The sequence below is a fragment of the Protobothrops mucrosquamatus genome, unplaced genomic scaffold (assembly GCF_001527695.2).
Source record: "Protobothrops mucrosquamatus isolate PMUCROS unplaced genomic scaffold, P.Mucros_1.0 scaffold2860, whole genome shotgun sequence".
NCBI classification, from domain to species: domain Eukaryota; kingdom Metazoa; phylum Chordata; class Lepidosauria; order Squamata; family Viperidae; genus Protobothrops; species Protobothrops mucrosquamatus.
In genome coordinates, this window is record NW_015388890.1 from 175686 (window position 1) to 200421 (window position 24736).

The 24736-nt window shown below is 38.9% G+C and overlaps 1 protein-coding gene across 1 annotated transcript; it reads right to left on the reverse strand.

The window, feature by feature from the left end:
• Positions 1-1455: 1455 nt before the first annotated feature.
• LOC107296550 (TNF receptor-associated factor 2) lies at positions 1456-7234 on the reverse strand. The gene is made up of 5 exons (XM_015825878.1): positions 6988-7234; positions 5751-5808; positions 4599-4697; positions 3866-3985; positions 1456-3181 (listed from the first exon to the last, which is right to left on the reverse strand). Exons 1-5 carry the CDS (start codon positions 7137-7139, stop codon positions 2501-2503), a joined length of 1110 nt encoding a protein of 369 aa, XP_015681364.1. The 5' UTR covers positions 7140-7234; the 3' UTR covers positions 1456-2500.
• Between the last annotated feature and the right edge of the window lie 17502 nt (positions 7235-24736).

The following is a 24736-nucleotide window of genomic DNA, read 5'->3' on the forward strand; positions in this document are numbered from 1 at the left end:
GGAGCAAGATGATGGCAGGTGAGATAGGGTAGTAGAGTAGGGCTTAGGGCAGCAGGGGGCAAAAAGACATAGATGGCGGGAGCGAGATAGGTAGGTGCTAGGAATTGTAGCACCCTTGTGGCCGTAAGCGCAGATGGGCTGCTATGTGCCCTGATTCTGGTCATGTGACCATTGGGGGTGTTGCTATGGCTGCAATATCGGGCAAGATTCATAAAGTCCCTTCATTTAGCACCACCGTAACTTCCAATGGTAGCTAAAAGCATGATGGTAAGTCAAGAAATACCTATAGAGGTAGTCCTCTGCTTATAATTGGTCTGTTAACGACCCTTTAAAGTCACAATCAACTTTTAAAAAGCTACTAACAACCTGTCGTAGAAATTACGATGGCCACCCTGCCCACAACCTCCCCATGACAATACCACATTTTGGGCATTTGCATTTTTGACCATTTGCAGCATTCCAATGTCATGGGATTGCGATTTGTGATTTTTGTGTGTGTGTGTGTACTAATTGTAAATTAGAAAGCGATAAGTGATCTTTCTTTTGTAATGCGAAGCAGTGTATAGATTCAGGGTAAAGTACTTTCCAGGCGGAACTGATGTGTGTGCAGTCTGCTTGAAATCTGCATCAATCCTGAATCTGTCACACCTAAAGTGAAATTTTTAATTCAAGGCTAGCAGAATCATATTGTCACAAAAAGCATTTGGGCAACTGAGACGAGGTAGTTCTCCACTTACAGTCACAACTGAGCCCAAAATTTCTGTTGCTAAGCGAGACAGTTTTTGTTTTGCCCCATTTTACAACTTTTCTTGCCACGGTTGTTAAGTGAATCACTAAGTTAGTGACACAGTTGTTAAGTGAAACTGGCTTCCCCATTGACTTTGCTTGTCATAAGGTCGCAAAAGGTGATCACTGGGATGGTGGGACACTGCAACCATATTTATGGCCAGTTTGGCGAGCATCTGAATTTTGATCATGTGACCATGAGGATGCGTGAAAAACGGTCATAAGTCACTATTTAAGTGCCGTTGTAACTTCAAACAGTAATTAAATAAATGATTGTAAGTCAAGGACTACTTCTATATTTATGAATGTCGATTAGTCAAGCAGCCATAGTGATAACAAATCAAAAAGAGAGTTCCAGTCCCTGTTTCTTTGCCAAAGGAAAATTCTGATATTTATTTTGGCCTGACATCCTTGTAACCAATTTGCTTTGGTCCTACCAGATTGAGCCAGAAAATCTGCCTTTTTTCCACCCCCACATAATGGGCTAGGACCAATGCCTCTAAATTTCCCATAGTAAAATATTTTTTGAGGATTAGCAGAATCACTGCATCATTGAAGTACTTGGACAACTTCTCTATTTAATAATTACCCAAGAACCACATTAAAGAAAAATCATGGTTTAAATCTTAAAGGAAAAGTGAACCTAAACATCAGTTCATTACAATATTTACTTTATTTTCTTCTCCTACAATATCAACATAAAACACTTTTCATCAATCATATAAATACACTTTAATGTTTTATTCAATATCAGTACACAGGTACTCTTATATAATAAATACCAGAGTTGTTAATAAATAAGAATGCGAGGTAGAAAGAAATGTCAAGACCAAGGATGTTCAACTTAAACTCCTTAGTTGTTATTGCAAAGTCCCTTTTCCATAAATAGTGCTATTGATATAATTAACAATCAATACTGGCATTTTAAAACAATCAGGTTCATTCAACCCATGCTAAAGTTTAATAGGAAAACACCTGCCCAAATTCACACATACAATATACCACTCCAAATGTCCTATTTTGTGTTGTAATTCCCCTACATAATAATTTATCACAAAGGGTCATCAATGGAAAACCTTTCTATTTTTAACGTATTTTTTATGCCAAACGTGTATTTTAACAAACTGGGAGCAGTGTAACAAAAGAGCTGAACATTTGCACTTTGGGTATTTTTTTTACAAATTATTCTACTTTGTCCATAAGAAACATGTCTTTGGATTTCCACATCACAGGTTAATAGATAGCAAAATCTCCCTGGTTTACCAATTCTTGGTGAATCCACAATTGTCCCATGGTAATGTTCTGATCTGGAGAAAGCTAGTCTTTTTCCCCCCCAGATAAATATAGTAGCTATTATTCAGGAAGGCATTTAACATTCTTGTCCACCGAAAAACATTTCCCACATTTCTCTGCATTTAACAGACGTTCTCCAATAGCTGTCCATAAAAATCCCATAAGTGCTGTAAAGTTTAGAGGATGGTCAACCTCAGTCTGAGCATAATCAAGGATCGATTTCCCATGAGTTCAAGCCAAAACAATAAGGTTTTAGATGATTCTGAGAAGCAGATGATGATCTGTTTTGAAATAGAAATTGTGGTTGACACAGTTGGGTGCTAGTAAAGAAAAAAACAATTTGATTAAAAAAAATGAAGTATCAAAAGTTATGGAAATGCAGCATATCTTCACCATAGAATCTCTCCATCTCTTTCCAGCATTAAATGTCTATTCCAGTCAAATCCACCACTACTTTGAGATACAGAGTGTCATCTTTGAGGTAGCTGGGAATCTCAACATGGCTGGCAAATAGAGGGCTTCCACTGGCCACATTGAGTCTCTGGTGAGGTTGCTGGAAAGAAGTGCTTTGGGGATCTGGGAGGAAGGTCTCCACCAGAGGTGACTTCCTTCGCATGGGATCCAAGAGAGAGAAGGTGACCTTTTGTCGGAAAGGCCAAGGCAGAATGTCGTCGTAAGGCCCTTTGGCCAAAGCCAGGAAGAGTGAAAGGTGGCCACCCTTGCCTACACCGTCTCCATCAGGGTACAGTCGGACGTAGAGGCGGTATCCGAAAGGATGGGTGGCGAAGGCTGGAGAGAAGATGGATTGTCTTTTCCCACTTTTGGCGTCCTTCAGGAGTTTGGAGAAATTCTCTACCTTCCATATCAAGATTCCATCAGTGCTGACCAGCTCTTGTGAGGATGGTCCAGAACCTTTGGTTCCATGAGGACAATTACGTATTTCCTGAGAAATTTTGAGCAACTCCTCATACTGGGAGCAGCTGTGTTGGAGAGTTTTCACGTTGGAGACTTGCTGATTCAGCTGCCGACGCAAAGATGCAACCATCAGCTCCAGGGCCTCCATACGCAACTGGACAGCTTCGATGTTCAGCGAAGGACTACCCTAGAGAAGGAGAAGATAAATTCACATCAGAAACAGACCCAGAATTGGAGGCACAAAACCAAGGCAGTTCTCTTCCCCCACCCCATTGTTCTCAAAGTGCTATCATTTTCCTCTTAATTCAGCTGCTTTGCTCATAATTACTAAATAGGACCCTACAATAAATTCAACCTTTCTCTAAGCATTGCATTCTGAGTGACATTTATTCAGGTTGTGCTGTCATGTGTTGATTGAAACCACCCAATTTCTCTTGAGGATCTTCTTCAATCTTTCAGTGCTTCTTTCTACAAGTGGCTAGGTTCTCTTTGGAACCTAGTGGTAGCTTAAGAATATATGAAGAGTCCACAGAGTAGCCAACCAGATGCATTAGTAACTCAAAAAAAAGGCAAGAATATATGGTTTGCGACTATAGCCTCCTGTATTGTTACTTTCTAATAACTAGTACTTAGGATTTGTCCATGATTCAGGCAGTAGCACATAACCATGTACTGTAGACTAGAAGCTATAAGACACCTGATCTGGTTCCTCTGGTGCTCCATGAATTCTTATTCGCCAAGAATGTGTCCAATGCCTTTATAAAACCATTTAAATTAGTATCTATGACTTCCTATAATGATCACTTAAAATCGACCATTGAAGAATGCTTTGGAAAAGAATTAGGCTTTCAAGGTTTATCCGGTAACTCACCATAACAGGGGCAGTGACAGTCCAGTGTGCTTCCTTCTCTTTACTCTCAATTTGATCTCCAGGAGTTAAAGTAGCATCTTTTGTAGTTCCAATAGGTGCCGCAGGGAGGCATAAATGCTCCTACAATTAAAAATCAGGACAGCATGGTTCAAACTATGAGTCAGGGCTTTTGACACTTGATCATGACTCTGAGACATATCCAGACATACTGTATCTAGTCTACATGGTTATGTGCTACTACCTGAGAGGTTCTAAAACCTGCCAAAAGTCCATGTAAGACACATTTTAAAGTTTTAACCCTTATGGATTTCTTCCGAAAAAGATCCCAGGGAATTGTACATTAATTTTATATTAGTAGCCAGATAAGCTCTTTTAGATATTCCTAGTCTAATGCCTTCATAACAAACAATACATCAGTTTGTTTCTGGGACATACTTTTCCCCAGTCTTGTCACATAGCTCTAGCTCTTTCCTCAATGAAGATATATGATTTTAAAAATCCAGCAAATACTTCATTTAGCTGTTGGGTTTTTCTTACTGATATTTCTAACCTTCCCATGATATTAACAGTACTATTCATTATGAAAATTTTGATCACAGTTATGGACCAAAGATTCCCAGCTGGTTCATAACCAGTATCACATTAAATCTCAATGAGATATTAACATCTTTTTAACAGCAAACTTGGGGGCTGATTGAAAAGCAATGAAAGTAAATAGGTTCATTGAAAATACCTGATATGATTTCAGAGTTCCTGTCCACCTGCAGTCAAAATTTGGGCAGGCTATCTGGGTGTCAAGAGCATCGTTCTCTGCTGCTTTGTCACTGTGGAACTGAGAGATTCAAGAAGTCAGATGACAAGGATAAGAGTTGATCGTGGTAACATTAAATCCATATCCTCCCTTTTAACATCAGCCTCCACCAATAGGATGACCTCTGCTATTAGGTGAACTGAGATACGGTAATAACGCCGGGCAGAAGATCCTGAGAATTAGTGGCAAGATCTTACAGAAAAGGGTGAATGCAATCTAGGTGGCTTGAACCCCTCTAAACTCTGTGGTGGTAATGTAGCTTCTGCCATGGGTAGTGAAGTTCCACCTTGGTCCAGTTTTTACCCCTTCATCCTACAGACCATCTTTAAGTTACAATTGCTCTCCCCCACTGGATGGAGCTTCCATTATGCCAATCAATCATATGACTTATTTTGGCTTGTGAAGCACATTTTTGAGAATATCAGGAGACCCCCTGCTAGAACAAGCCATCAGCCCATCTAGCTCCAGTAGGTTTTCTGACTTTACACGGCTAAACTAATTTCCAAGGGAGAAAGAATCAGCTGGAAAGAATCTGTCTGGCGAACAGGGATGAAACCAACTGAAGCAAATGATTGTCTACAAGGGTACTAAAGGGCATCAATGCCTCTTACACTACAGGAGTTGAAACTCAATTTTTTTCTTCCTACCCACTCACAATCTCTTTGGCTGTTGGGTGTTTTAACAGGTAGTCCTTGACTTACAACCACAACTGAGACCAGAATATCCATTGCTAAGCAAGGCAGTTGTTAAGTGAATCACACCTGCTATATAACCTTTTTACCATGGTTGTTAAGTAAACAAATCTTGACTTTGCTTGTTGGAAGCCAGCTGTGGGAAGGTTGCAAATGGTGGTCATGAGACCTCAAGATCCGGCAACCATCATAAATGCATGCTGGTTGCCGAACACCCACATTTTGATCATGTGACAGGGGGGAATGCTGCGATGGTCAAGAACTAATAAGTCACCTTTTCAATACCACTGTAACTTCAAATGGTCGCTAAACAAATGGTTGTAAGCCAAGGACTACCTGTACAGGGTTGTTCAAGTCTGAGAACAATTATCTTGAAACTCACCTCCTTGAGATGCAGGACCTTGTTACACGTAAAGCAGGACACTATTTTCTCTGTGTCCCTGAGGAAGAAAAGAAAGAAGAAGGTGAACCGAGTGAAAATCCAACAACAGAACTGTGGGCAATTTTGAAAGAACTCTGACGCACACACACATTCCTAACAACCACCTGTTGCTTCTATCCTTCAACGTCTGCCCGATCCCACTTATCCCTTTGCTATTCCCTTATACTTAGGCAATATAAGCACGTTTTATGATTTGATTTATTGAATCCATTTTGTTTTGGGTCTGTCCTTTCTTAACCAGGAAAATGAAAATAGTGCTCAAGGCATCTAGCAATAAAAACCCATCAAAAGGGCAGAATTCTGAGGAAAACCTCATTAATTCTGTATTCAGCTTATCTGAATACAGAATAGGGAGAGCTTTTTACAGATTCTGCATTTTTAGATTTATATTTTATACGTAATACAGATTATGAAAATAATGAATCTATTTAAAAAAAACCCACATGAGAATAAGCAAAAAAATGTAGGAAATTAGCAAGCAATCTGATGATAATTATGTATTAACCAGGTCGAAGCCTGAAATTGGAAAAAAAAAAAAAAAAAAGCAAAATAAGAATTTAATTCACAGTTCATTTCAATCCAGAGGAAAGGCGGCTGATCAGTAAGCTCAGCCCTATTAAGATCAGAACCAACTACCATCCGGAGAAAAATCTATCATTGTGATCAGTAGAAATCCCAAATGACTTGATGGCACTTAACCAATAAATCAGTCTTGAGCTGAAACTGAAAAGGCTCTTCTGCCAACTTATTACCGTAAGAAGAGCGGCATTCTGGGAACTGAAGTCTACCCACCTTCAAATTGCCAAGGTTGAGAAATACTGATTTAATCTAACAACCAACTTGCCAAGCACAATCCTGCTCCAAAGTTCTTCGTTTTTCTAGCCCCATCAATTCGGGCCCCGTGATTCCCAGCACCAAATTCCCTACTGGAAGTGACTTATCTGACACACACACACACACCCGTCCCCGCCAATCCGCGGAGGTACCAAGGAACACAACCCAACCAGCAAATCCAGATGCGCAGTACAACACGAGCATTCTCCGTCCCCGCATGCCGGACCCTTTCGAGTTCTGGCGGAGCATGATGGGACTTGTAATCCAAAGTCTGAGCTGGGAAGGCACCCCACTGCCAGGTCGAGATTAGCCCTCCCCGCCCCAGATCCTTCTTGCCCCTCACCTGAAGAGTCCTTTCACGCATCTCCGGCAGTAGCGATGCCCGCATTCCGCCTGCTGCGGGTTGGCCAAGAGGAACCCGCACGCTTGGCACAGCAGCCCCATTTTGCCCAGAGGATCCATGGGCATCACGGAGCCGCGGAGCTTTCCCATCATCCACGAGCGCTGCCTCGAGCCCAGCAGGTCCCCCGTCGCAAAGTTCAGCCTTGTCCCTGGCTCGATCTGCCCGTCAATCGGTCCTCCCGCTAATCAATCAATCAACCGAACTATCGATCTATCTATCTATCTATCTGTCCTCCCTCCCGCTTGCTTCTCAATCTGACTTGCCTGCAAGCCAGGCGGGTGGAGTTTTATAGACGGCGGCGCCGGGTTGACGCGTGAGTCATCCGAAGACGCACGAGGGATTCCCAAGGCCGAACGAGCGACGTCGGGGCAGCCGGGTGAGGTTGCGTGTTTGGAAAAGGCCGGTGGGCGGAGCTCGGGGGGGGGGGGAAATGCCTCGACTTGCCCGGACTGCAGGAGACGTGCGGGGGAGACGGAGTAATGGGGGAAATGCCGTTTGGGGGNTGTCTGCAGTCCCGGGCCTCTTTGGATCCACTTTCTACCTATCAATTAGGAGGCTGCTTTGCTCTCAAACTATCATATCTCGGGGTGGGGTGGGGTTGGGGGTTGCCAGTCTTAACATTTTTCACCACCAGATCAGATGTACTCTAGTGCCCTATCAGGGCTACAGCTCCCATTATCTCCAGCTGACGTGGGCATGGGTGACGGCTTCAGAAGTGTTCAGTGGAGCAGGCCCATAGGAAATGACAGCAGGGCATCCTAAAAACCTGTTTCAAGACACACGCTCAGTGGTGGTGGGGGGATTCAGCCACTTTGCACCAGTTTGGCAGAACCGGTAGCTAATTTTTTGTTGCCCAGGCTCAGAATGGACTTCCGGAAGTGACATCCACACAGAGAACCGGTTGTTCACATATTTGAATCCCAGCACTGCACACGTTAGTGATTTACACCATCCTTTGGAGTGGGTGGCCTTAATAAATTGACCTTACTAAATCTAATAAATCATTGTCTTCATCCATCTGTGGAATTTCAGGTTAGAAAGCCTGCCCTCATTACTGCAATATTGGTACAATGCTGTTGACCCGGATGCCTCTAGAACAATTGTTCTCAACATTGGCAACTTTAAGGTGAATAGAATTCCCAGAATTCCCCAGCCAGCATGTCTAAGGGAGGATTAGAACCAGTGTTTCCTAACTCCTAGTTCAACAGCTTTCCCTTTTAGAGCACACTGGCTCCTGTCTACAAGAGAGGGACCCCCAAGTTCTCTCACGGAATTTCTGTGACAGAAGGAGAACCTAGAACCTGGCTCTCCCTAGTGTCGGTCCAACACTTCTACTACTAGACCAGGTTGAGAGAGAAGAACTGACCCAGAGACTATCAGGGAGCTTCTGTGGCTGAAGAGGAACCTAGAACCTGTTTCTCCTTGGTGCTAGTCCAATACTTTCACCACTAGACCAGGCTAGGAGAGAGAAGAACTGATCCACATCCCCAAAGGAGCTTCCATAACTGAAGGCGAATCTGGAATCTGGATCTTCCAACTTCTATTGAAGCATCTTCAGTGGTACCCACTTTGCTTCTCCATAATCCCAATAATAATAATAACAACAACAACAACAACAACAACAATAATAATGTTGGAAGGGACATTGGAGGTCATCTAGTCCAACCCCCTGCTCAGGCAGGAAACCCTATACCATTTCAGACAAATGGCTGTCCAGTCTCTTCTTAAAAACTTCCAGTGTTGGAGCATTCACAGCTTCTGGAGGCAGGTTGTTCCACTGGTTAATTGTTCTAACTGTCAGGAAATTTCTCCTTAGTTCTAGGTTGCTTCTCTCCTTAATTAGTTTCCATTCATTGCTTCTTGTCCTGCCTTCAGGCGCTTTGGAGAATAGCTTGACTCCCTCTTCTTTGTGGCAGCCCTGAGATATTGGAACACTGCTATCATGTCACCACTCGTCCTTCTCTTCATAATATTGTCCTATAATGATATATTAATTGGAAGACCATTTTCCCCATTTTTTCCTATTATAAGGAAATCCTGTCCTCCATACCCTTTTCAAAAGAGTGCCTGGATATGACAAAATCAAATCAAGGTCAATTATTTTAATCATTGAATTTTTTCAATGGAAGCACTGGCATTAAGGAGATTATCCAGATTGATCAATTATTTAGAATGGAATGATAATTTGATGGAGGTCCTTAAGTTTACATCTCAATCCGGTTTATGCCTACACAAAATCAAGGCTGGCATGTAAAGGAAGCCCCACATTGGAAGCTAACTACAAGGCAAGCCTATAATTACAAGTGTGAGTCAGAAAACAACTAACCCCTCACAGGACACAAGTTGGAAATAGCAAGCTAATGGTTTCCCTGAAACTTCGATTTCTTTTTTGCTTTTCATAAAGGAAATAAGTGCTTCAAATCATTTGTGTCTCCCACGCTTTCTGGAGAAATTAGGGGAAGGAAAAGAAAAGGACTACTCTGGCAATATATCTGAACACAGCTGTTTTTTATTATTGTTTCGTGGAAATGATTCTTTTTTTTTTCGTAAAAATTCTTGGTTTGCAAAATAAATAAGCCATGTTATTGGAAAGATTCCTCTCTAAATGGACGAGTCAACCCGCCCCTTTTCACCATCTTTGTTTGGAGAAGAGGTTTTAAAAAAAATTTATTCACTGGACTGCTTTCATCTTCATTGCGGCTGCTACTGCTAAAAAAAAATAACATGGCTAACAACTGGTCACAAGATTATTCTTGTGATGCCCTCTTTGGAAAGCAAATGGCTCAGTTCCCATATCACTCTAAAAGATGGTTTGCTGAATCATAGCATATTGTCTGAACTACATTTGGTTGGATTCTATCAATGCACTAAGCCAGTGTTTCTCAAACTTGTCCACTTTAAAACCTGTGGACTTCAGCTCCCAGAATTCCCCAGCCAGCTGGGAGTTTAAATCCACAACTCTTAAAGTTACCAAGGTTGAGAAACACTGCACTAAGCCACAGGTGTCCCCCACCATCCCATTTACATCCCCTCTGTAGCCCCCCCCCCAATTGCATCATTGAATGTGATAGTGAAATGGCTGATTTGGCATGACGTGATTTCTAATTCAATCCATTGGGTGGGGGATGGAAATATAAGGTTTATTTGAGATGAAATGCTTCCATCCTTAAAATTGCATGCCCTCCACCACCCACTCACCCCCAATCTTCCGGAGAGCTGGCCCAAAATAGTTCTGCTAGGAAAATCTGCTGGGGGGGGGGGTGTTCTAAAAAAAAAGTCAAATGGTGGCCACAACTATGTGATCAAATCAAAATGTCATAATACACAGGTAAAAAGGTGGGGCTTCAATCATAGGGTTGTTTTTTTTTAGATTTGCGTTTGGGTATGTATGTGTGTTTATATGCTTTTAATATTTTTTAAGTTTGTACATTTTATATATATATATATGGTTGCAAATAACATAGAAGACAAACGAATGACTCCTGGGAATATCCATGATACAAAATAAAAATGCGAACACCAGGAGAATATAAGACAATTAAAAGTTTAGTAAAAACCTTAAAAACTTTTAAAAGCATACAATCATAGGGGCCAAGCTTTCGTCGGATCCTTCCGACATCCTCAGGGCACAAAGTTAATCAATGGGAAAAGCATTTATAAATAAGCCGACGCCTGCATATTCTCCTGGTGTTCCATTTTTATTTTGTATCATATATATATATATATATGGTGAGAAATAAAATGTGAACACCAGGAGATTGCAAAACATTAAAATAAAACATTAAAAATAAAACATTAAAAAACCTTTAAAAGAATTTAAAAAGGACCTAGTTTTCGTTGGATCCTACCAACATCGTCAGGGTACAAAACAATTCAATGGGAGAAACCATCCATTGGGTGGATTATTAATTGTATTTCACTCTAAGACTTAATCTTGCAAGCACCATCCTGACTTTTTTGACTGGATGGTAGATAACTTTTGAGCTCTACCCTGAAAGCCTCTCAACAGCTGGTTGATTAGGAGGGTAACATGATGCACCTCTCCCTTAAACTATTCACCATATGGCTGATCCACAAGGGCTGATCGGCACACGATGGACTGTATTAAACTGATCCCCTTCTGTCTTGGCAACTATTTGCTTTTAATAAACTCGCCCCATGAAACAGAGCAGCTGGGTTTTTCCTGAACTTGTTGATTTGCAGGATGGTGCAGGAACCATAATAGGAAAGCAGGGCCATGGAAAGCTGGGCTGAAATTTGCAACTAGCCCTTGGTGAAATTCAGTGGGCAGAGCCTCACAGGACTGTCATGATGGTAATCCTTGGATATATGGGAAGAACAATGAGGGGGTAATATTTTCTATTCAATAGAAACCAGTGTCCTCCCCCATCCTTGTTCAATATCTGAGAAGGTCAAGGCAGCATATAGAGTTATCTGTGTCCAGTTTTTGTTTTTGTTTTAAAAGTGAGAACCTAAATTATGTAGTCATGGCCGCCATCTTGACTTTTTCCGACTTCCGGTATCCAGAAATTTTGTCATACAAGCCGACATTACAAATATTCCATGGAGACATTGCAAGAGAGATATAGTACACTTGTCAAGCTGGATGGTTTTGTTTTTTTTTTCTTCTCCACCAATATCTGGTAGGATGGCAACATCAGCCTAAAACAAGGCAAGGAGACAGAAAGCTTAAATTCTTCCTCAACCCGGAAGTTTTTCCTTAATGTCTCCTTGCTTCGCAAGGTGGTTGTGAAGATAACTTCAGAGAGGGGAGAATTACTTTTATGCCAGTAACGAAAAGATAGGGATATGAAGGAAGTAGGTCAAAAAAGTCAAGTTGGAGGCCACAATCATGATCAACCCCCCCACCTATTTACAGACATTAAAAGGGACAAAGGATGGAAAATCCCTGTGTGTTCCCAAGAAACAGGATATAGGTGTGATAAATCCATAGAAAGTATCACTCCAAGTGTCACCCTTTTGTTTTTAAATCAATTTAACAAGGAAGCCAGACAAATTTATTTCAAGGAACGGAGCTAACTATTTCATTTCTGATACTGATCCTCTAATCCGTTCCATAAGGTGGAATGATTCATATCCAAAACACTCTTTAAAATCTGCACATTCATCCTTACCGTACCCATAACAGGCAAAATCCAAGGAGCCCCTAAGACATTTACGTAATAGTATTTCTCAGCAAACAAATAACAGCTGCCTCAGGGTTATAAAATGGTAATCGTAGCCTGTAAAAGAAACATGAGAAGGCAACCTATGCCACAGATGAGTAATGCATATTTTTCTTGCCCATAAAACCTGAAAATTCTGGAAAAGCCCCTCTGGAGCTTTTTGAACATTCAGATGTTCAGGTAACAGCAAGAAGGTAAGCGAGTTCACAGTGACATCTGAGTTTTTCACAGGGAAATCCCAGGTCCTGAGTTACTCCAGAGGTCTGCTTCCTATGCCAAGTAGATGGGCGGGAAAACCCAGTGACTCTCCTAACAACAGAAAGCTGGCTGGAGCACAAGAAAAAAAAAGCCGCTAACTTCCTAGAGAAGCTGAGAGGATCCGGCTGCAGTTACTGGAAAAATGATTTGAGATCCCTAGTATTTAGATTTGGGGAGAAGGATTACTTTGAAACTGGCTAGTTGGGAAAAGATTAAGAAGTTGGAAAATGAGGAGAGGGGTTGTTGGACAGAAGGCAGGAATTAGGCAATGCAGCAAGAGAAATCCTGAGGGATATTAGTTTTTTCCCCTCCAAAAGAATATTAAATTCTTTTGTAATTTTAGATTTAGGTTGAATTCTTTCAGAAAAAAAGGTTGAACACAATGGTAGTTGAAAAATAAAGGCTGTGTAAACAACATGCTGAAGTTGACTGCTTCATTCCTTGTTTTTTACAGTATTATTATTACTATTATTATTATTATTATTCAGATTTGAAGGATATACTGAAGCCTAAGCTAATATTTATATTAGCTTTATATGTATACAAGTAGTCCTCAACTTACAAACACTAGTCACCCTTTGAAGTTACAGAGGTATTGAAAAAAGTGACTTATGACCGTATTTCGCACTTACAGCCATTGCAACATGCCCATGGTCACGTGATCAAAATTCAGATGCTTGGCAAATGGTTCATATTTATGACGGTTACAGCAGTGGTGGGATTCAAATATGTGAACAACAGGTTCTCTGGGTGGATGCCGCTTCTGGAAGTCCATTCTGGGCCTGGGCAACAAAAAATTAGCTACCGGTTCTGCTGAACTGGTGTGAACTGGCTGAATCCCACCACTGGGTTATAGTGTCCAAAAGTCACGTGATCCCCTTTGGTGACCTTCTGACAAGCAAAGTCAAAGAAAGGTCGTAAAATGCAGCAAAACTCACTTAACGACTGTCTCACTTAGCAACAGAAATGTGGGACTCAATTGTGGTCATATGTCGAAGAATACCTATGGTGAGCTTTGGAGAAATCGACCAGTGCTACTTAATTTGCATGATCCAATCACAGATTATCTAAAACAAATACATACTGGTAGTCCTTGATTTACAATTATTCATTTAGCGAGTGAATTTATAACTGCACTGAAATAAAGTGACTTATAATCAGTCCTCACAGTTAGAACCATCACGGCATCCTCACGGTTATGTGGCCAAACTTCAGTTGCTCAGCAACCAGAATGTGTTTACAATGGTTACAGTGTCCTGGGTTTATGTGATCGCCATTTTGCGACTCTTCCAGCTAGCTTCCAACAAGCACAGTCAATGGGGGAACCTGGATTCGCTTAATGACTTTGTGGTTCACTTAATAACCACAATAATTCGCTTAACTACTATGGCACAAAAAGTCGTAAAAGTGGGCACGATTCACTTAACAACCGTGTTATTTAGCAATGGAAATTCCAATCATAAGTCAAGGACCACCTGTACAGTAAATTAATTGTTTTTAGTGATCAACAGGTTATGTGATAATTGCAGAGGATCTGAATCAAATCTTGGTCTTCTTTCTAGATCATAACCTCCTCAATTCAAGAGGCCCTCTGAGATCCATAAGATGAGCAAAGCTTTGTGTGTGGATTTAATTAAGAGAACAAATGGCACTCTGTGAATTCTTCCTATTGAATACATTTTCATTTCTTCCATGCTCAGTATGGAATTTCATTTCTTCCATAGTCTTCCACACTTGTACTGTTTTTATGAAGATTATTTCTTGTTATCTGATTTTCTGAAAGTGAAAGCTTATGATGTAAATGCTCAGATGATTTCAGAGCGTGCTCCTAATGCTTGGGTTAATAATAATATGCTAAATACAAATTTCTGTTTTGGAAAAGGCAATATTTTCTGCCAATAAGAGGATGCAGCAATATGTGTTACTCTGGCAAAGATTCTATGGTGTCTTACAATAATGTCTTCTATGGTTCAAATTATAATACAGGTAGTTCTTGACTTACAACAGTTCATTTAGTAACTGTTCGATGTTACAACAGCCCTGAAAAAAGCGATTTATGACCATTTTTCACACTTAACGACCGCTGCAGCATCTCCATGGTCATGTGATCAACATTCTGATGCTTGGCAACTGACTCATATTTATGACTATTGCGGTGTCCTGGGATCATGTGACCCCCTTTTGTGACCTGACAAGCAAAGTCAATGAGGAAGCCAGATTCACTTAACCATGTTATGAGCAACTGCAGTGATTCACTTAACAACTGTGGCAAGAAAAGTTGTAAACCGGGGCAAAACTCACTTAACAACTATCTCACTTAGCAACAGAAATGTTGGGCTCAGTTATGGTTGTGAGGACTACCTGTAGTGAATTCATTGAAACACTAGTAACTAATGATAAGTGTAAAATATAAGATACACCAGATTATTTTTTCTTTTCCTTCTTTTTTGTATATTTACTTTATTCTTGTAATATTTTTTTTAAGTTTCTCTTTTTTAAGATCAAGGATGGTTTGCTGTATTTTATATTTTGATAAATTAATACAATGTTGAAACTCAAAAAAGATTAAAGATAGTTTTTACATTGAAAAATATGGTAAATACATATTTTAAAAGGTTTGCATTGCTTTTTTTTCTTACACTGCACAACAGAACAACACTGGTGAAGGAGAAAATTGTACAATTATGTGATTGGATATTAGACATAAACAAATTAAGTGACATGAGGGTGATCCATACTTACTGTAGATTTATTAATCATTGTAAAAAAAAGTATTCCAACGAGAGTCACAATTTGTCATCAACAAATGAGGCTATCACACTGACTGCAGAACCAGATGAAAAACTGCATGTCTTCCCTCTTATTTTACAAGAAACTGTAATCACAATTCTATTTATAAAATTGGAGAATGCTAATCTGGATTTTTTTGTTTAAGGGCCGCATTTACTTCAATAATAATACCCTAGTTCAATAATAATGTTGGGGAGTAACCAAGAATGTACACCTCTGGCACCCCATCTCTTTAACCTGATATTGGATGATGATTGCTTAGGGTAAAACTAATTGTGGGTAATGATATCTGGGAATGACTGTGGAAGATCCACAGACAAGACAGTGATCAGATAAGAGGCAGCTGAGTCCACAGCAGGAATGTGGAGTTGGCAAAGTCTCGTAAGACATCCACCTCAGTTTCTTGGACTGTGAAGACAATAGGAGAGAGTTGGATTTTCAGACTTGCTACATTCTGTTAATGTAACCTTACAGTGAAGGTAGAGCTAATACTCTCTGGTGTGCTTCTTGTCTTGTCTGGTCTATGGATAGTCCTCAACTTACAGTCATTCGTTTAATGATCATTCAAAGTTACAACAATACTGAAAAAAAGTGACTTATAACAGTTTTGCACACATAAGACCATGACAGCATCCCCGTGGTCATGTGATCAAAATCTGAACTCTTGGCAACTGGCATGTATTTATGATGGTTGCAGTGTCTTGGCATCATGTGATCATTTTTTGTGACTTCTGACAAAGTCAATGGGGAAGCCAGATTCACTTAACAACTGGGTTTCTAACAATATCTGCAGTGATTTACTTAACAAATGTGGCAAGAAAAGTAGTAAAACTTAACAACTGTCTTATGTAACAACTGAAATTTTGGGCTCAATTGAGGTCGTACGTTGAGGACTACCTGTATAACTAGACTAAATATATGCAAAATATTCAATTTCTGGACAACTATATGTTCTTGGGAATTCAGAAATGTTCTTCTTTGGATGATGGGCCATTTCAGAATCAGAACATAATGAAAGAATTGATGATAATTTGTGGTCCTGTTCAACTACCTACTAGATCCATTTCCTTGATGTGGATTCTAAAATTTAAACAACTACCTTGACCATTAGATTAATTTTTTTCTTTCAACAATAGTGCATCAAGGCTGCATTCATTTAGCTTTTAGAACTTTAATAATATAAAGTTTTTAACTGATCTAATTGCTTTAACTTCAAATAAACAAAAGCCAGCATCAACAATTTCTGTAAATTTCTTTAAAAGAAAGCTTTTCATAGGATTTTCTGGACGTTTCTTGATTCATTTTAAGCCATCAAAGTTTTCTCTTGTGATCAGTATATTTTACTTTAATCCAGAATCATGTGTTGTTACAAATGTGTCTTTTCTTCTTAACTGAATACACGTCATGAAACATAGCAAGCATGCTTTTTTCGTTTCTTTTGAATTGGGCTCTAGAACTCTGATTTATACATTTTTTTATTAGAAGAATTGCAGCAGGAAAGGAAGAACCAGATGTTTTTAGATGAGTCAGAATTTTCAGTTCTAATTCTTACTTATACAGGAGTTTCTGGGGTGAAGGTATGAAAAAACTTCACATTGGTAAGTGTGATCATATGATTGATATATTGTATGGGAAATCAAATTTAAGCAAGAATGGCTTCTAAATATGTACAAAACATTGCACAGCATGGCAAATATAATCCTTCATATTTTAAGAAGGCCTGAGTGTTTATAAACATTGCAAATTAGCAGAAAGAAAGGAGTCAGAAATCAGTGGTTTGTTTTTAAAAATTATTATTATTACCTTCTTCTTTCTATTGTTCAGGTATTTTAACTTTGGTTAAATTTGCTCCTTTTGTTTGCTTTTATCAATATGTGAGCACAAAGTAATAATACAAGAGAACTTAATATTAAAGCATTAGTTTCAGATTGAAACTGCTGTCCCACAATGACTACTTTGATATGAAATACAAGAGTCCTTTTTTATGTTATTTTCAATTTTGGTTGAAAAATTAAACAACTTTTTGCTTGCAATATTGACATCTGCTATTAATATTGACAGACATTTTACTTTTTCTTATTTTCAATATTTTAAGCTTTCTAAATAATCATGTTCATAATTTATAATCATATATATATTTATGATATCATATACATATATATTCATGATATATTATAAATATATATTCATGGTATTATGTTATAAATATATATTTATCATATTATAAATATATATTTATGATTATAAACTATGAACACTCCATTATTTAGAAAGCTTAAAATATTGAAAATAAAAAAAGTAAAATGTCTGTCAATATTAATAGCAGATGTCAATATTACAAGCAAAAACATAAAAAGCACTCTTGCATTTCATATCAAGGTAGTCACTGTGGGACAATATTATATATACTGCTCAAAAAAATAAAGGGAACATTTTAACATGGAACTGAAGGAGTTTGCGTTCCCTTTATTTTTTTGAGCAGTATATATATATATATATATATATATATATATATATATATATATATATATGTATGTATGTATGTATGTATGTATGTATGTATGTGTGTGTGTGTGTAAAATATTTATATATTTATAGGAATATATAACTATTCTTGCAATGAAATTTGCACTGAAATAATATAATGTATCAAGATTTATAACATTACAATAAAAGGAAAAAAGGGGGGTTAATCATGTGTTCATGCCACTATCTTTACATTTTTGCCCCCTTTGTGGATCTTGTAAACTTCATTAATATATGAATTTGGTGTCCTCTATGGTTATTGTATAAATTAGACATTGTAAAAGGAGAGGTGTAAAAATAATGGCAAAAAATGAGAAAGACAATTGGACTAACATATTTTGCTAAAAGGCAGACATTTTCATGAGTTGCAGATCGTTTATGCCTTTTTGTAAAATCTTAATATATTATTTAATTTAATCTATGCCTTTTAATAATATAATAATAATTGATTCTATCCCTCTGTTAATGCAGCCTAGCACTGTGTTGGCTTTTTTGGCAGCTGCAGCACACTGCTGGCTCATATTTAAATGATTGTCCACTAGGACTCCGAGATCCCTCTCACAGTTACTACTATTGAGCAAGGTACCCCCTATACTATACCTGTACATTTGGTTTTTCTTGCCTAAATGTAGAAGCTTACTTTTTTCACCATTGAATTTCATTTTGTTAGATAGCGCCAAGTTTGTCAAGATCTTTTTGGATCCTGAGCTTGTCTTCTGGAGTGTTGGCTATTCCTGCCAGTTTGGTGTCCTCTGCAAATTTGATGAGTTCCCCATCTATTCCCTCATCTAAATCATTAATGAACTTAGTGGTAAAGGAAGAGGAGTGCCCCTCTTAAGCTGAGAAGCCAGCTGGCTTGTCACCCCTCACCTGGGAAATAAAAAAAATAAAATCTATTCACCAACAACACTGGACAAGCCTGATAGATTAACATCCATAAGCTTTAATGTAGAATCTTCATTCTTCATTGGATTGATTGAGACTGATAATAATGGATGGATACATTGATTTTGTTTCTTTCATTCATTAAAAGTCTGAGTTATATGACAATTGAACCTTCAAACCCAGTAGACTATTCTTGTAAGAAGTGGAAGGAATTGGGTTAATTTTACATTAATCACGTATATATGTCTGGAACAATATTTGAACATTCCATTCTTATAAATTATAGTGAAATGGGTCTCCTTTGATCTTGAAGTGCCATTAATTCAACTGTAGAGGTGTTTGGTGTATATAAGGTGTTTGGTGTATATAAGGTGTTTGGTGTATATAAGTGTTAATATTAACATGTATTAATGAATGCCTTTTGACTGAAGGTGCCGTTCAGAAGTAGTAATGTTAATTCACCTAATCTGGGCTTGTCTAATATTGACACATTTGGGGGATGAAATCCAGAGGACCGGTACTGTGCCTTTAAATAACTTGATATAAGTCATGATGGATATATTCTTCTCAGCTATATCCCCATTATTGGGAAACTATCAAGACATTGAGACGTTTCATAAATGTGGACTGCCCCAAGAATCCCAGAAGGAGAAGTCGACGCTTAATTGGCAGCAAAAGATAGTTCATACATGTCAACATGCTTGATCTCTTTTTTTAAATAAAAGGGCAAGAAAGAAGACTTTGCAGAAATTGGATCTACCTTTTTAGATTAAGACAAATTTCTCAGATTTTCCATTCCCATCCTTTTTTTATATTAATGTTGCATCACATTGTAATTGTGGTTCAATATATGAAGGGGTGTCTGTAGGGGCTGATCAACATCAGTAAGATATTGCAATTGAGCCCAGTATGTACAAAACATTTTGTGATTCAGCCCTGTATGTACAAAGTGGCAGGGCTTTGATCAAGACACCACAATTATCATCTTGGAGATTTTGATTCCCCCATGGATATTCCTTTCCTTTCCTTTCCTTTCCTTTCCTTTCCTTTCCTTTCCTTTCCTTTCCTTTCCTTTCCTTTCCTTATTCCTTTCCTTTCCCTTTCCCTTTCCCTTTTCCTCATAAAAAGGTCTACTCAAACTTCTAAATTATATGTAAGTCAAGTATTCAGTCATTAACTGAGCTAGCTACTGAATGTTTGCACACTATTAGTAATAATAGTAATAATAGTAAAGTTGGAAGGGACCTTGGAGATCATCTAGTCCAACCCCCTGCTCAGGCAGGAAACCCTATACCATTTCGGACAAATGGCTGTCCAGTCTCTTCTTAAAAACTTCCAGTGTTGGAGCATTCACTGCTTCTGGAGGCAGGTTGTTCCACTGGTTAATTGTTTTAACGGTCAGGAAGTTTCTCCTTAGTTCTAGGTTGCTTCTCTCCTTGATTAGTTTCCATCCGTTGCTTCTTGTCCTGCCTTCAGGCGCTTTGGGGAATAGCTTGACTCCCTCTTCTTTGTGGCAGCCCCTGAACACTGGAACACTGCTATCATGTCCCCCCTCGTCCTTCTCTTCGTTAAACAAGACATACCCAATTCCAGCAGCCGTTCCATATATGCTTTAGCCTCCAGTCCCCTGATCATCTTTGTTGCTCTTCTCTGTACTCTTTCTAGAGTCTCAACATCTTTTTTACACCACGATGACCAAAACTGGATGCAGTATTCCAAGTGTGGCCTTACCAAGGCATTGTAAGGTGGTATTAACACTTCACGTGATCTTGATTCTATCCCTCTGTTAATGCAGCCTAGCATTAACAGAGGGATAGATAAAATAGCAAGTTTAATATAATGTCAGACACACACTAAAATGACAAAACTTACTGAAGATCCCAACCTTTAAGCCAGATGTTAGTCAAAATGTTTATGTTTGCAAAGTATTTAAAATGCATGCGCTGCTCAGATTCGCAGTCTCAACATGGATCTGGTGAAGCTGCTGCTGATATGGAAAAGGCAATTTGAAGCCACACAACTCGATTACTTAAAAAGTGTGACCATCATCAGAATAAAATTTGGGACAACATGAGTCACTTGCTCTAAATTGAACAGGGTATGATTAATATGTGTTGAGAATCTAATCACAAAACTAGAAACAGAAATTTAGCAAAGCTTTGAGAAATACTGTAGCTGCTGATCAACATGGAATCTGCAAGTGTTCCGTTTCTTTGTGAAAAACACCCCTTCAAACAAACTCACATATCCCTCCCCCCCAATCTCGAGAATAAACTGCACGTTATTTCCTCACAGCAGCTCTCGGTGTCACTTGTTCAAAATGACAGATGATGACTCAGAGGCAGGGGAGTGTGTGTGCTTGTGTTCATAGTGCAGGAAGAAGATGTGTTCATACATGAATTCTCGTGACTTTCTGGGAATGAATGACATGTTTAGACCTTGCAGTGGAGGGCTAGATTTCTGTTTGCAACTCATATGCTCAGTTTCCCTGGATTGATGTCAAGTTGGGCCTTCCAGTGTGATGCCAATAAAGACTCGAGTACCTGTAGATGTTTCCCTTGGAGTCCATTAAGCCACTTTTTTCATTTTTTTAAAAACCAGTTCACTAGAAAGCTGCCAATGGGTGAAGATTTTATTTATTGATTGATTACATTTATTGGCTGCCCAACGTACCACAGGATAACTCTAGGCAGCTTACAATCTATCCAGCCCATCTCACTAATAAAGATGATTAGGGGGCTGGAGACTAAAAGAAATGAAGAACGATTGCAGGAATTGGGTATGTCTAGTCAGGTGAAAAGAAGGACTAGAGGATATGATAGCAATGCTCAAATATTTGAGGAGCTGTCACACATAATACTATGGTACATGTATGATGGAAATATGTAGTCAATTTTGTAAGGTTTGAGGTATTTAAGAAATTGTGTATAAGTAAGCTATAGGTTACATTTTATATATTGTGTGCTTGTGCATTCATTTAACAACTATTCAAAAATTAATTAGAACGTAGAACATAGACTAATGGAGTTGGTAGGGACCTTGGAGGTCTTCTAGTCTAACCTCCTGCTCGAGCAGAAGACCCTATACTATTTCAGACAAGTGGTTGTCCAGTCTCTTTTTGAAAAGTCTCCAGTGATGGAGCACCCACAATTGCTGGAGGCAAGCCATTCCACTGGTTGATTGCTCTCACTATTTGGAATTTTTTCCTAGAATGAATTCTAGGGTGCTTCTCTCCTTAGTTAGTTTCCATCCATTGTTTCTTGTCTTGCTTCTTGGTGCTTTAGAAAATAGTGTGATCCCCTCATCTTTGTAAGGGCTCCTCAAATATTGGAACACTGCTATCATGTCTCCTCTAGTCCTTCTTTTCATTAGATTGGACGTACCTAATTCCTGTAATTGTTCTTCATATGTTTTAGCCTCCAGCCCCCGATCATTCCTGTTGCTCTTCTCTGCACTCTTTCCAGAGTGGTGACCAGAGTAGCTATTCTGGTGACCAGAACAAGATGCAGTATTCCAAGTATGGTCTTACTAAGGTTTTGTAAAGCAGTACTAGAACTTCCTGTGATCTTGATTCCACCCCACTATTAATGCAGCCTAGGATTGCATTGGCTTTTTTGGCTGTTGGCTCATATTTAAGTGATTGTCCACTAGTACTCCGAGATCCCCCTCCCAGTTACTGGCATTAAGCCAAGTTTCTGTACCTCTACAGTTGTTTTTTCTTGCCTAAGTGTAAAACCTTACTTTTTATCTACATTGATTTTCATTTTGTTAGATAAGGAGGTAATTATGTGCCTCCAAGTCAGATCACCTTATTTATTTATCATATTTAATCAGTTAATTGGCATCATGTCAAAGGCACATTGTTCTTCTAGAATAGAGTTTCTCAACTTCAGCCACTTTGAGACGTGTGGACCTCAGCTCTCAGAATTCCCCAGCCAGCAGGTTCCTGCATCTTAAAGTGGCTGAGATTGAGAAACACTGTTCTAGAAGATTTACAGCACCTGCATACTGTACACACATTCTCCTTTTATTTGCACAGAAGGACCTGTTCTGATCACTCTCTTGCTTCCAGAGGTACGGTTGAACATTTCCAATGATCTCAAATGAAGTCCTCTAAGGAAGTTTCGGTAGATCAAGGACGATGACAGGTGCATTGGACGAACGAAGTATAAAAAGGGAAATAATTGGTTCGAGGAAAGAGTCAAGGAACAGAGACGGTGAGTACAAGGATACAAGAGAGGTTCATTGTCACTGTTTCCTTAACAATTTTTACACACCTCAGGCTTGGCCTTGGGTCAGAATGAGGAGGAAAATACCAGTGAGATCTTGCATTTGGAAGCTTTAAGCCAGCTTGTCTCCTATGAAGAAACCTAGTGGAAATGAAATTAGGTTAGGAAATCACTGTCCGGATTTCAATCTGTTCTCCAGTATTGGCACTAATGCCTGTTAGATACTAGATTACTGGGGTCTCACTGCTTCTTTATTCCTGCCGCCTCTGGTGGGAAAGCAAACCCCAGTCCCTTTGCTTTTTATAGGTAGGTTTTTTTAAGAAACAACTTTATTGAATTTCAAAAAGTGATAAAATACAGAATATAAAAAAATTGAAAAAGGAGAACTGAGAAAAGTTAGAATTAAAAGTATAACAAGAGAAAAAAGAAACGAAAAGGGGACACAGAAACAGAGTCACTCCCAAATTTCTTCATTACAAAATATATAATAAAGTTATATCTTACTCTTAAGTTTAAACAAAAATAAAGGCGTAACATATGGATAGGATAGGATAGGATAGGATAGGAATTGGATAGAACAGAATAATAACTTTATTGTCACTTTGAATGTACACTTATTGGCATACATTAAAATGAAACTTCATTGCATACAGCTCTCAAAGCTGTATGAAGTATACGTAGCAAACAAAAACAGTAACGATGCATAATATCTCCATAATCAAAACAGATATGGGTATCAAATCCCCAAATCAAAGTTTCATTTCTATCTTTTTCAAGCAAGAAGTCCAAGAACGGTGTCCAAATGGAAACCAAAAGAGACCAGTTTTGGGGTTTGGTTATCAGAGTGGTCTATTTTGCCCTCTCAGCCAGCTCCATTCATTTCACAATCCATTCTTCCATCTGCATATCCTTCCTCCTCTGTGCATGTAGAAGTCTTGTTGCTGTTATCCTGCATAAGAATAAAGTCCAATGTTCCCTTTCAATCTGTGTATCCATCATATCTAAAAGAAAGACCCTTGGTTTTATTTGCACATCGATTTTTAGTATCTTCTGAGTTAAAATGCATATATGGTTCCAGCATTTCTTAGTAGTCTTACAGGCCCACCAAGGGTGGTAAAAAATTTATGGGTAGGTCTTTGAAGATATGTGATTTCCATTGAAATGAAATCACTGTACAGGCAGTCCTTAACTTACAACAGTTCATTTAGTGACCATTCAAAGTTGCAACAGCACCGAAAAAATAATGTATGACTATTTTTCACACTTAACGACCGTTGCAGCTTACTCAAGGTCACATGATCAAAATTCAGACGCTTGGCAAATGACTAATACTTACGATGGTTGCAGTGTCCCGAGGTCATGTGACCTTTTGTGATCTTCTGACAAGCAAACTCAACGGGGATTCGCTTAACAATGGAGTTACTAAACTGCAGTGATTCACTTAACAACTGTGGCAAGAGAGGTTATAAAATGGGGCAAAATTACTTAATAACTGTCTTAGCAATAGAAATTTGGGTTTCAGCCCCAAATTTCTGTATAAGCTCCCTGCGACCGATGCTTCCTTAGAGTTCCTTAGAGTTTTTTTTCAGAGTGCTAACGACCAGATGACTGCAAAGAAATACAATCCTTCCATTTCCGCCCCTCCCTGCCCCTATCCTTTCAAAACCTATCCTTCCATCTGTCCCACCATCAGAACTGATGAAACTACTTGGATGAGAAGCGAAATATTTTATTCTTTTTAACAGAATTACAGAGTTGGAAGGGACCTTGGAGTTCTTCTAGTCGAGGGGTCTTCAAACTTGGCCCTTTTATGAC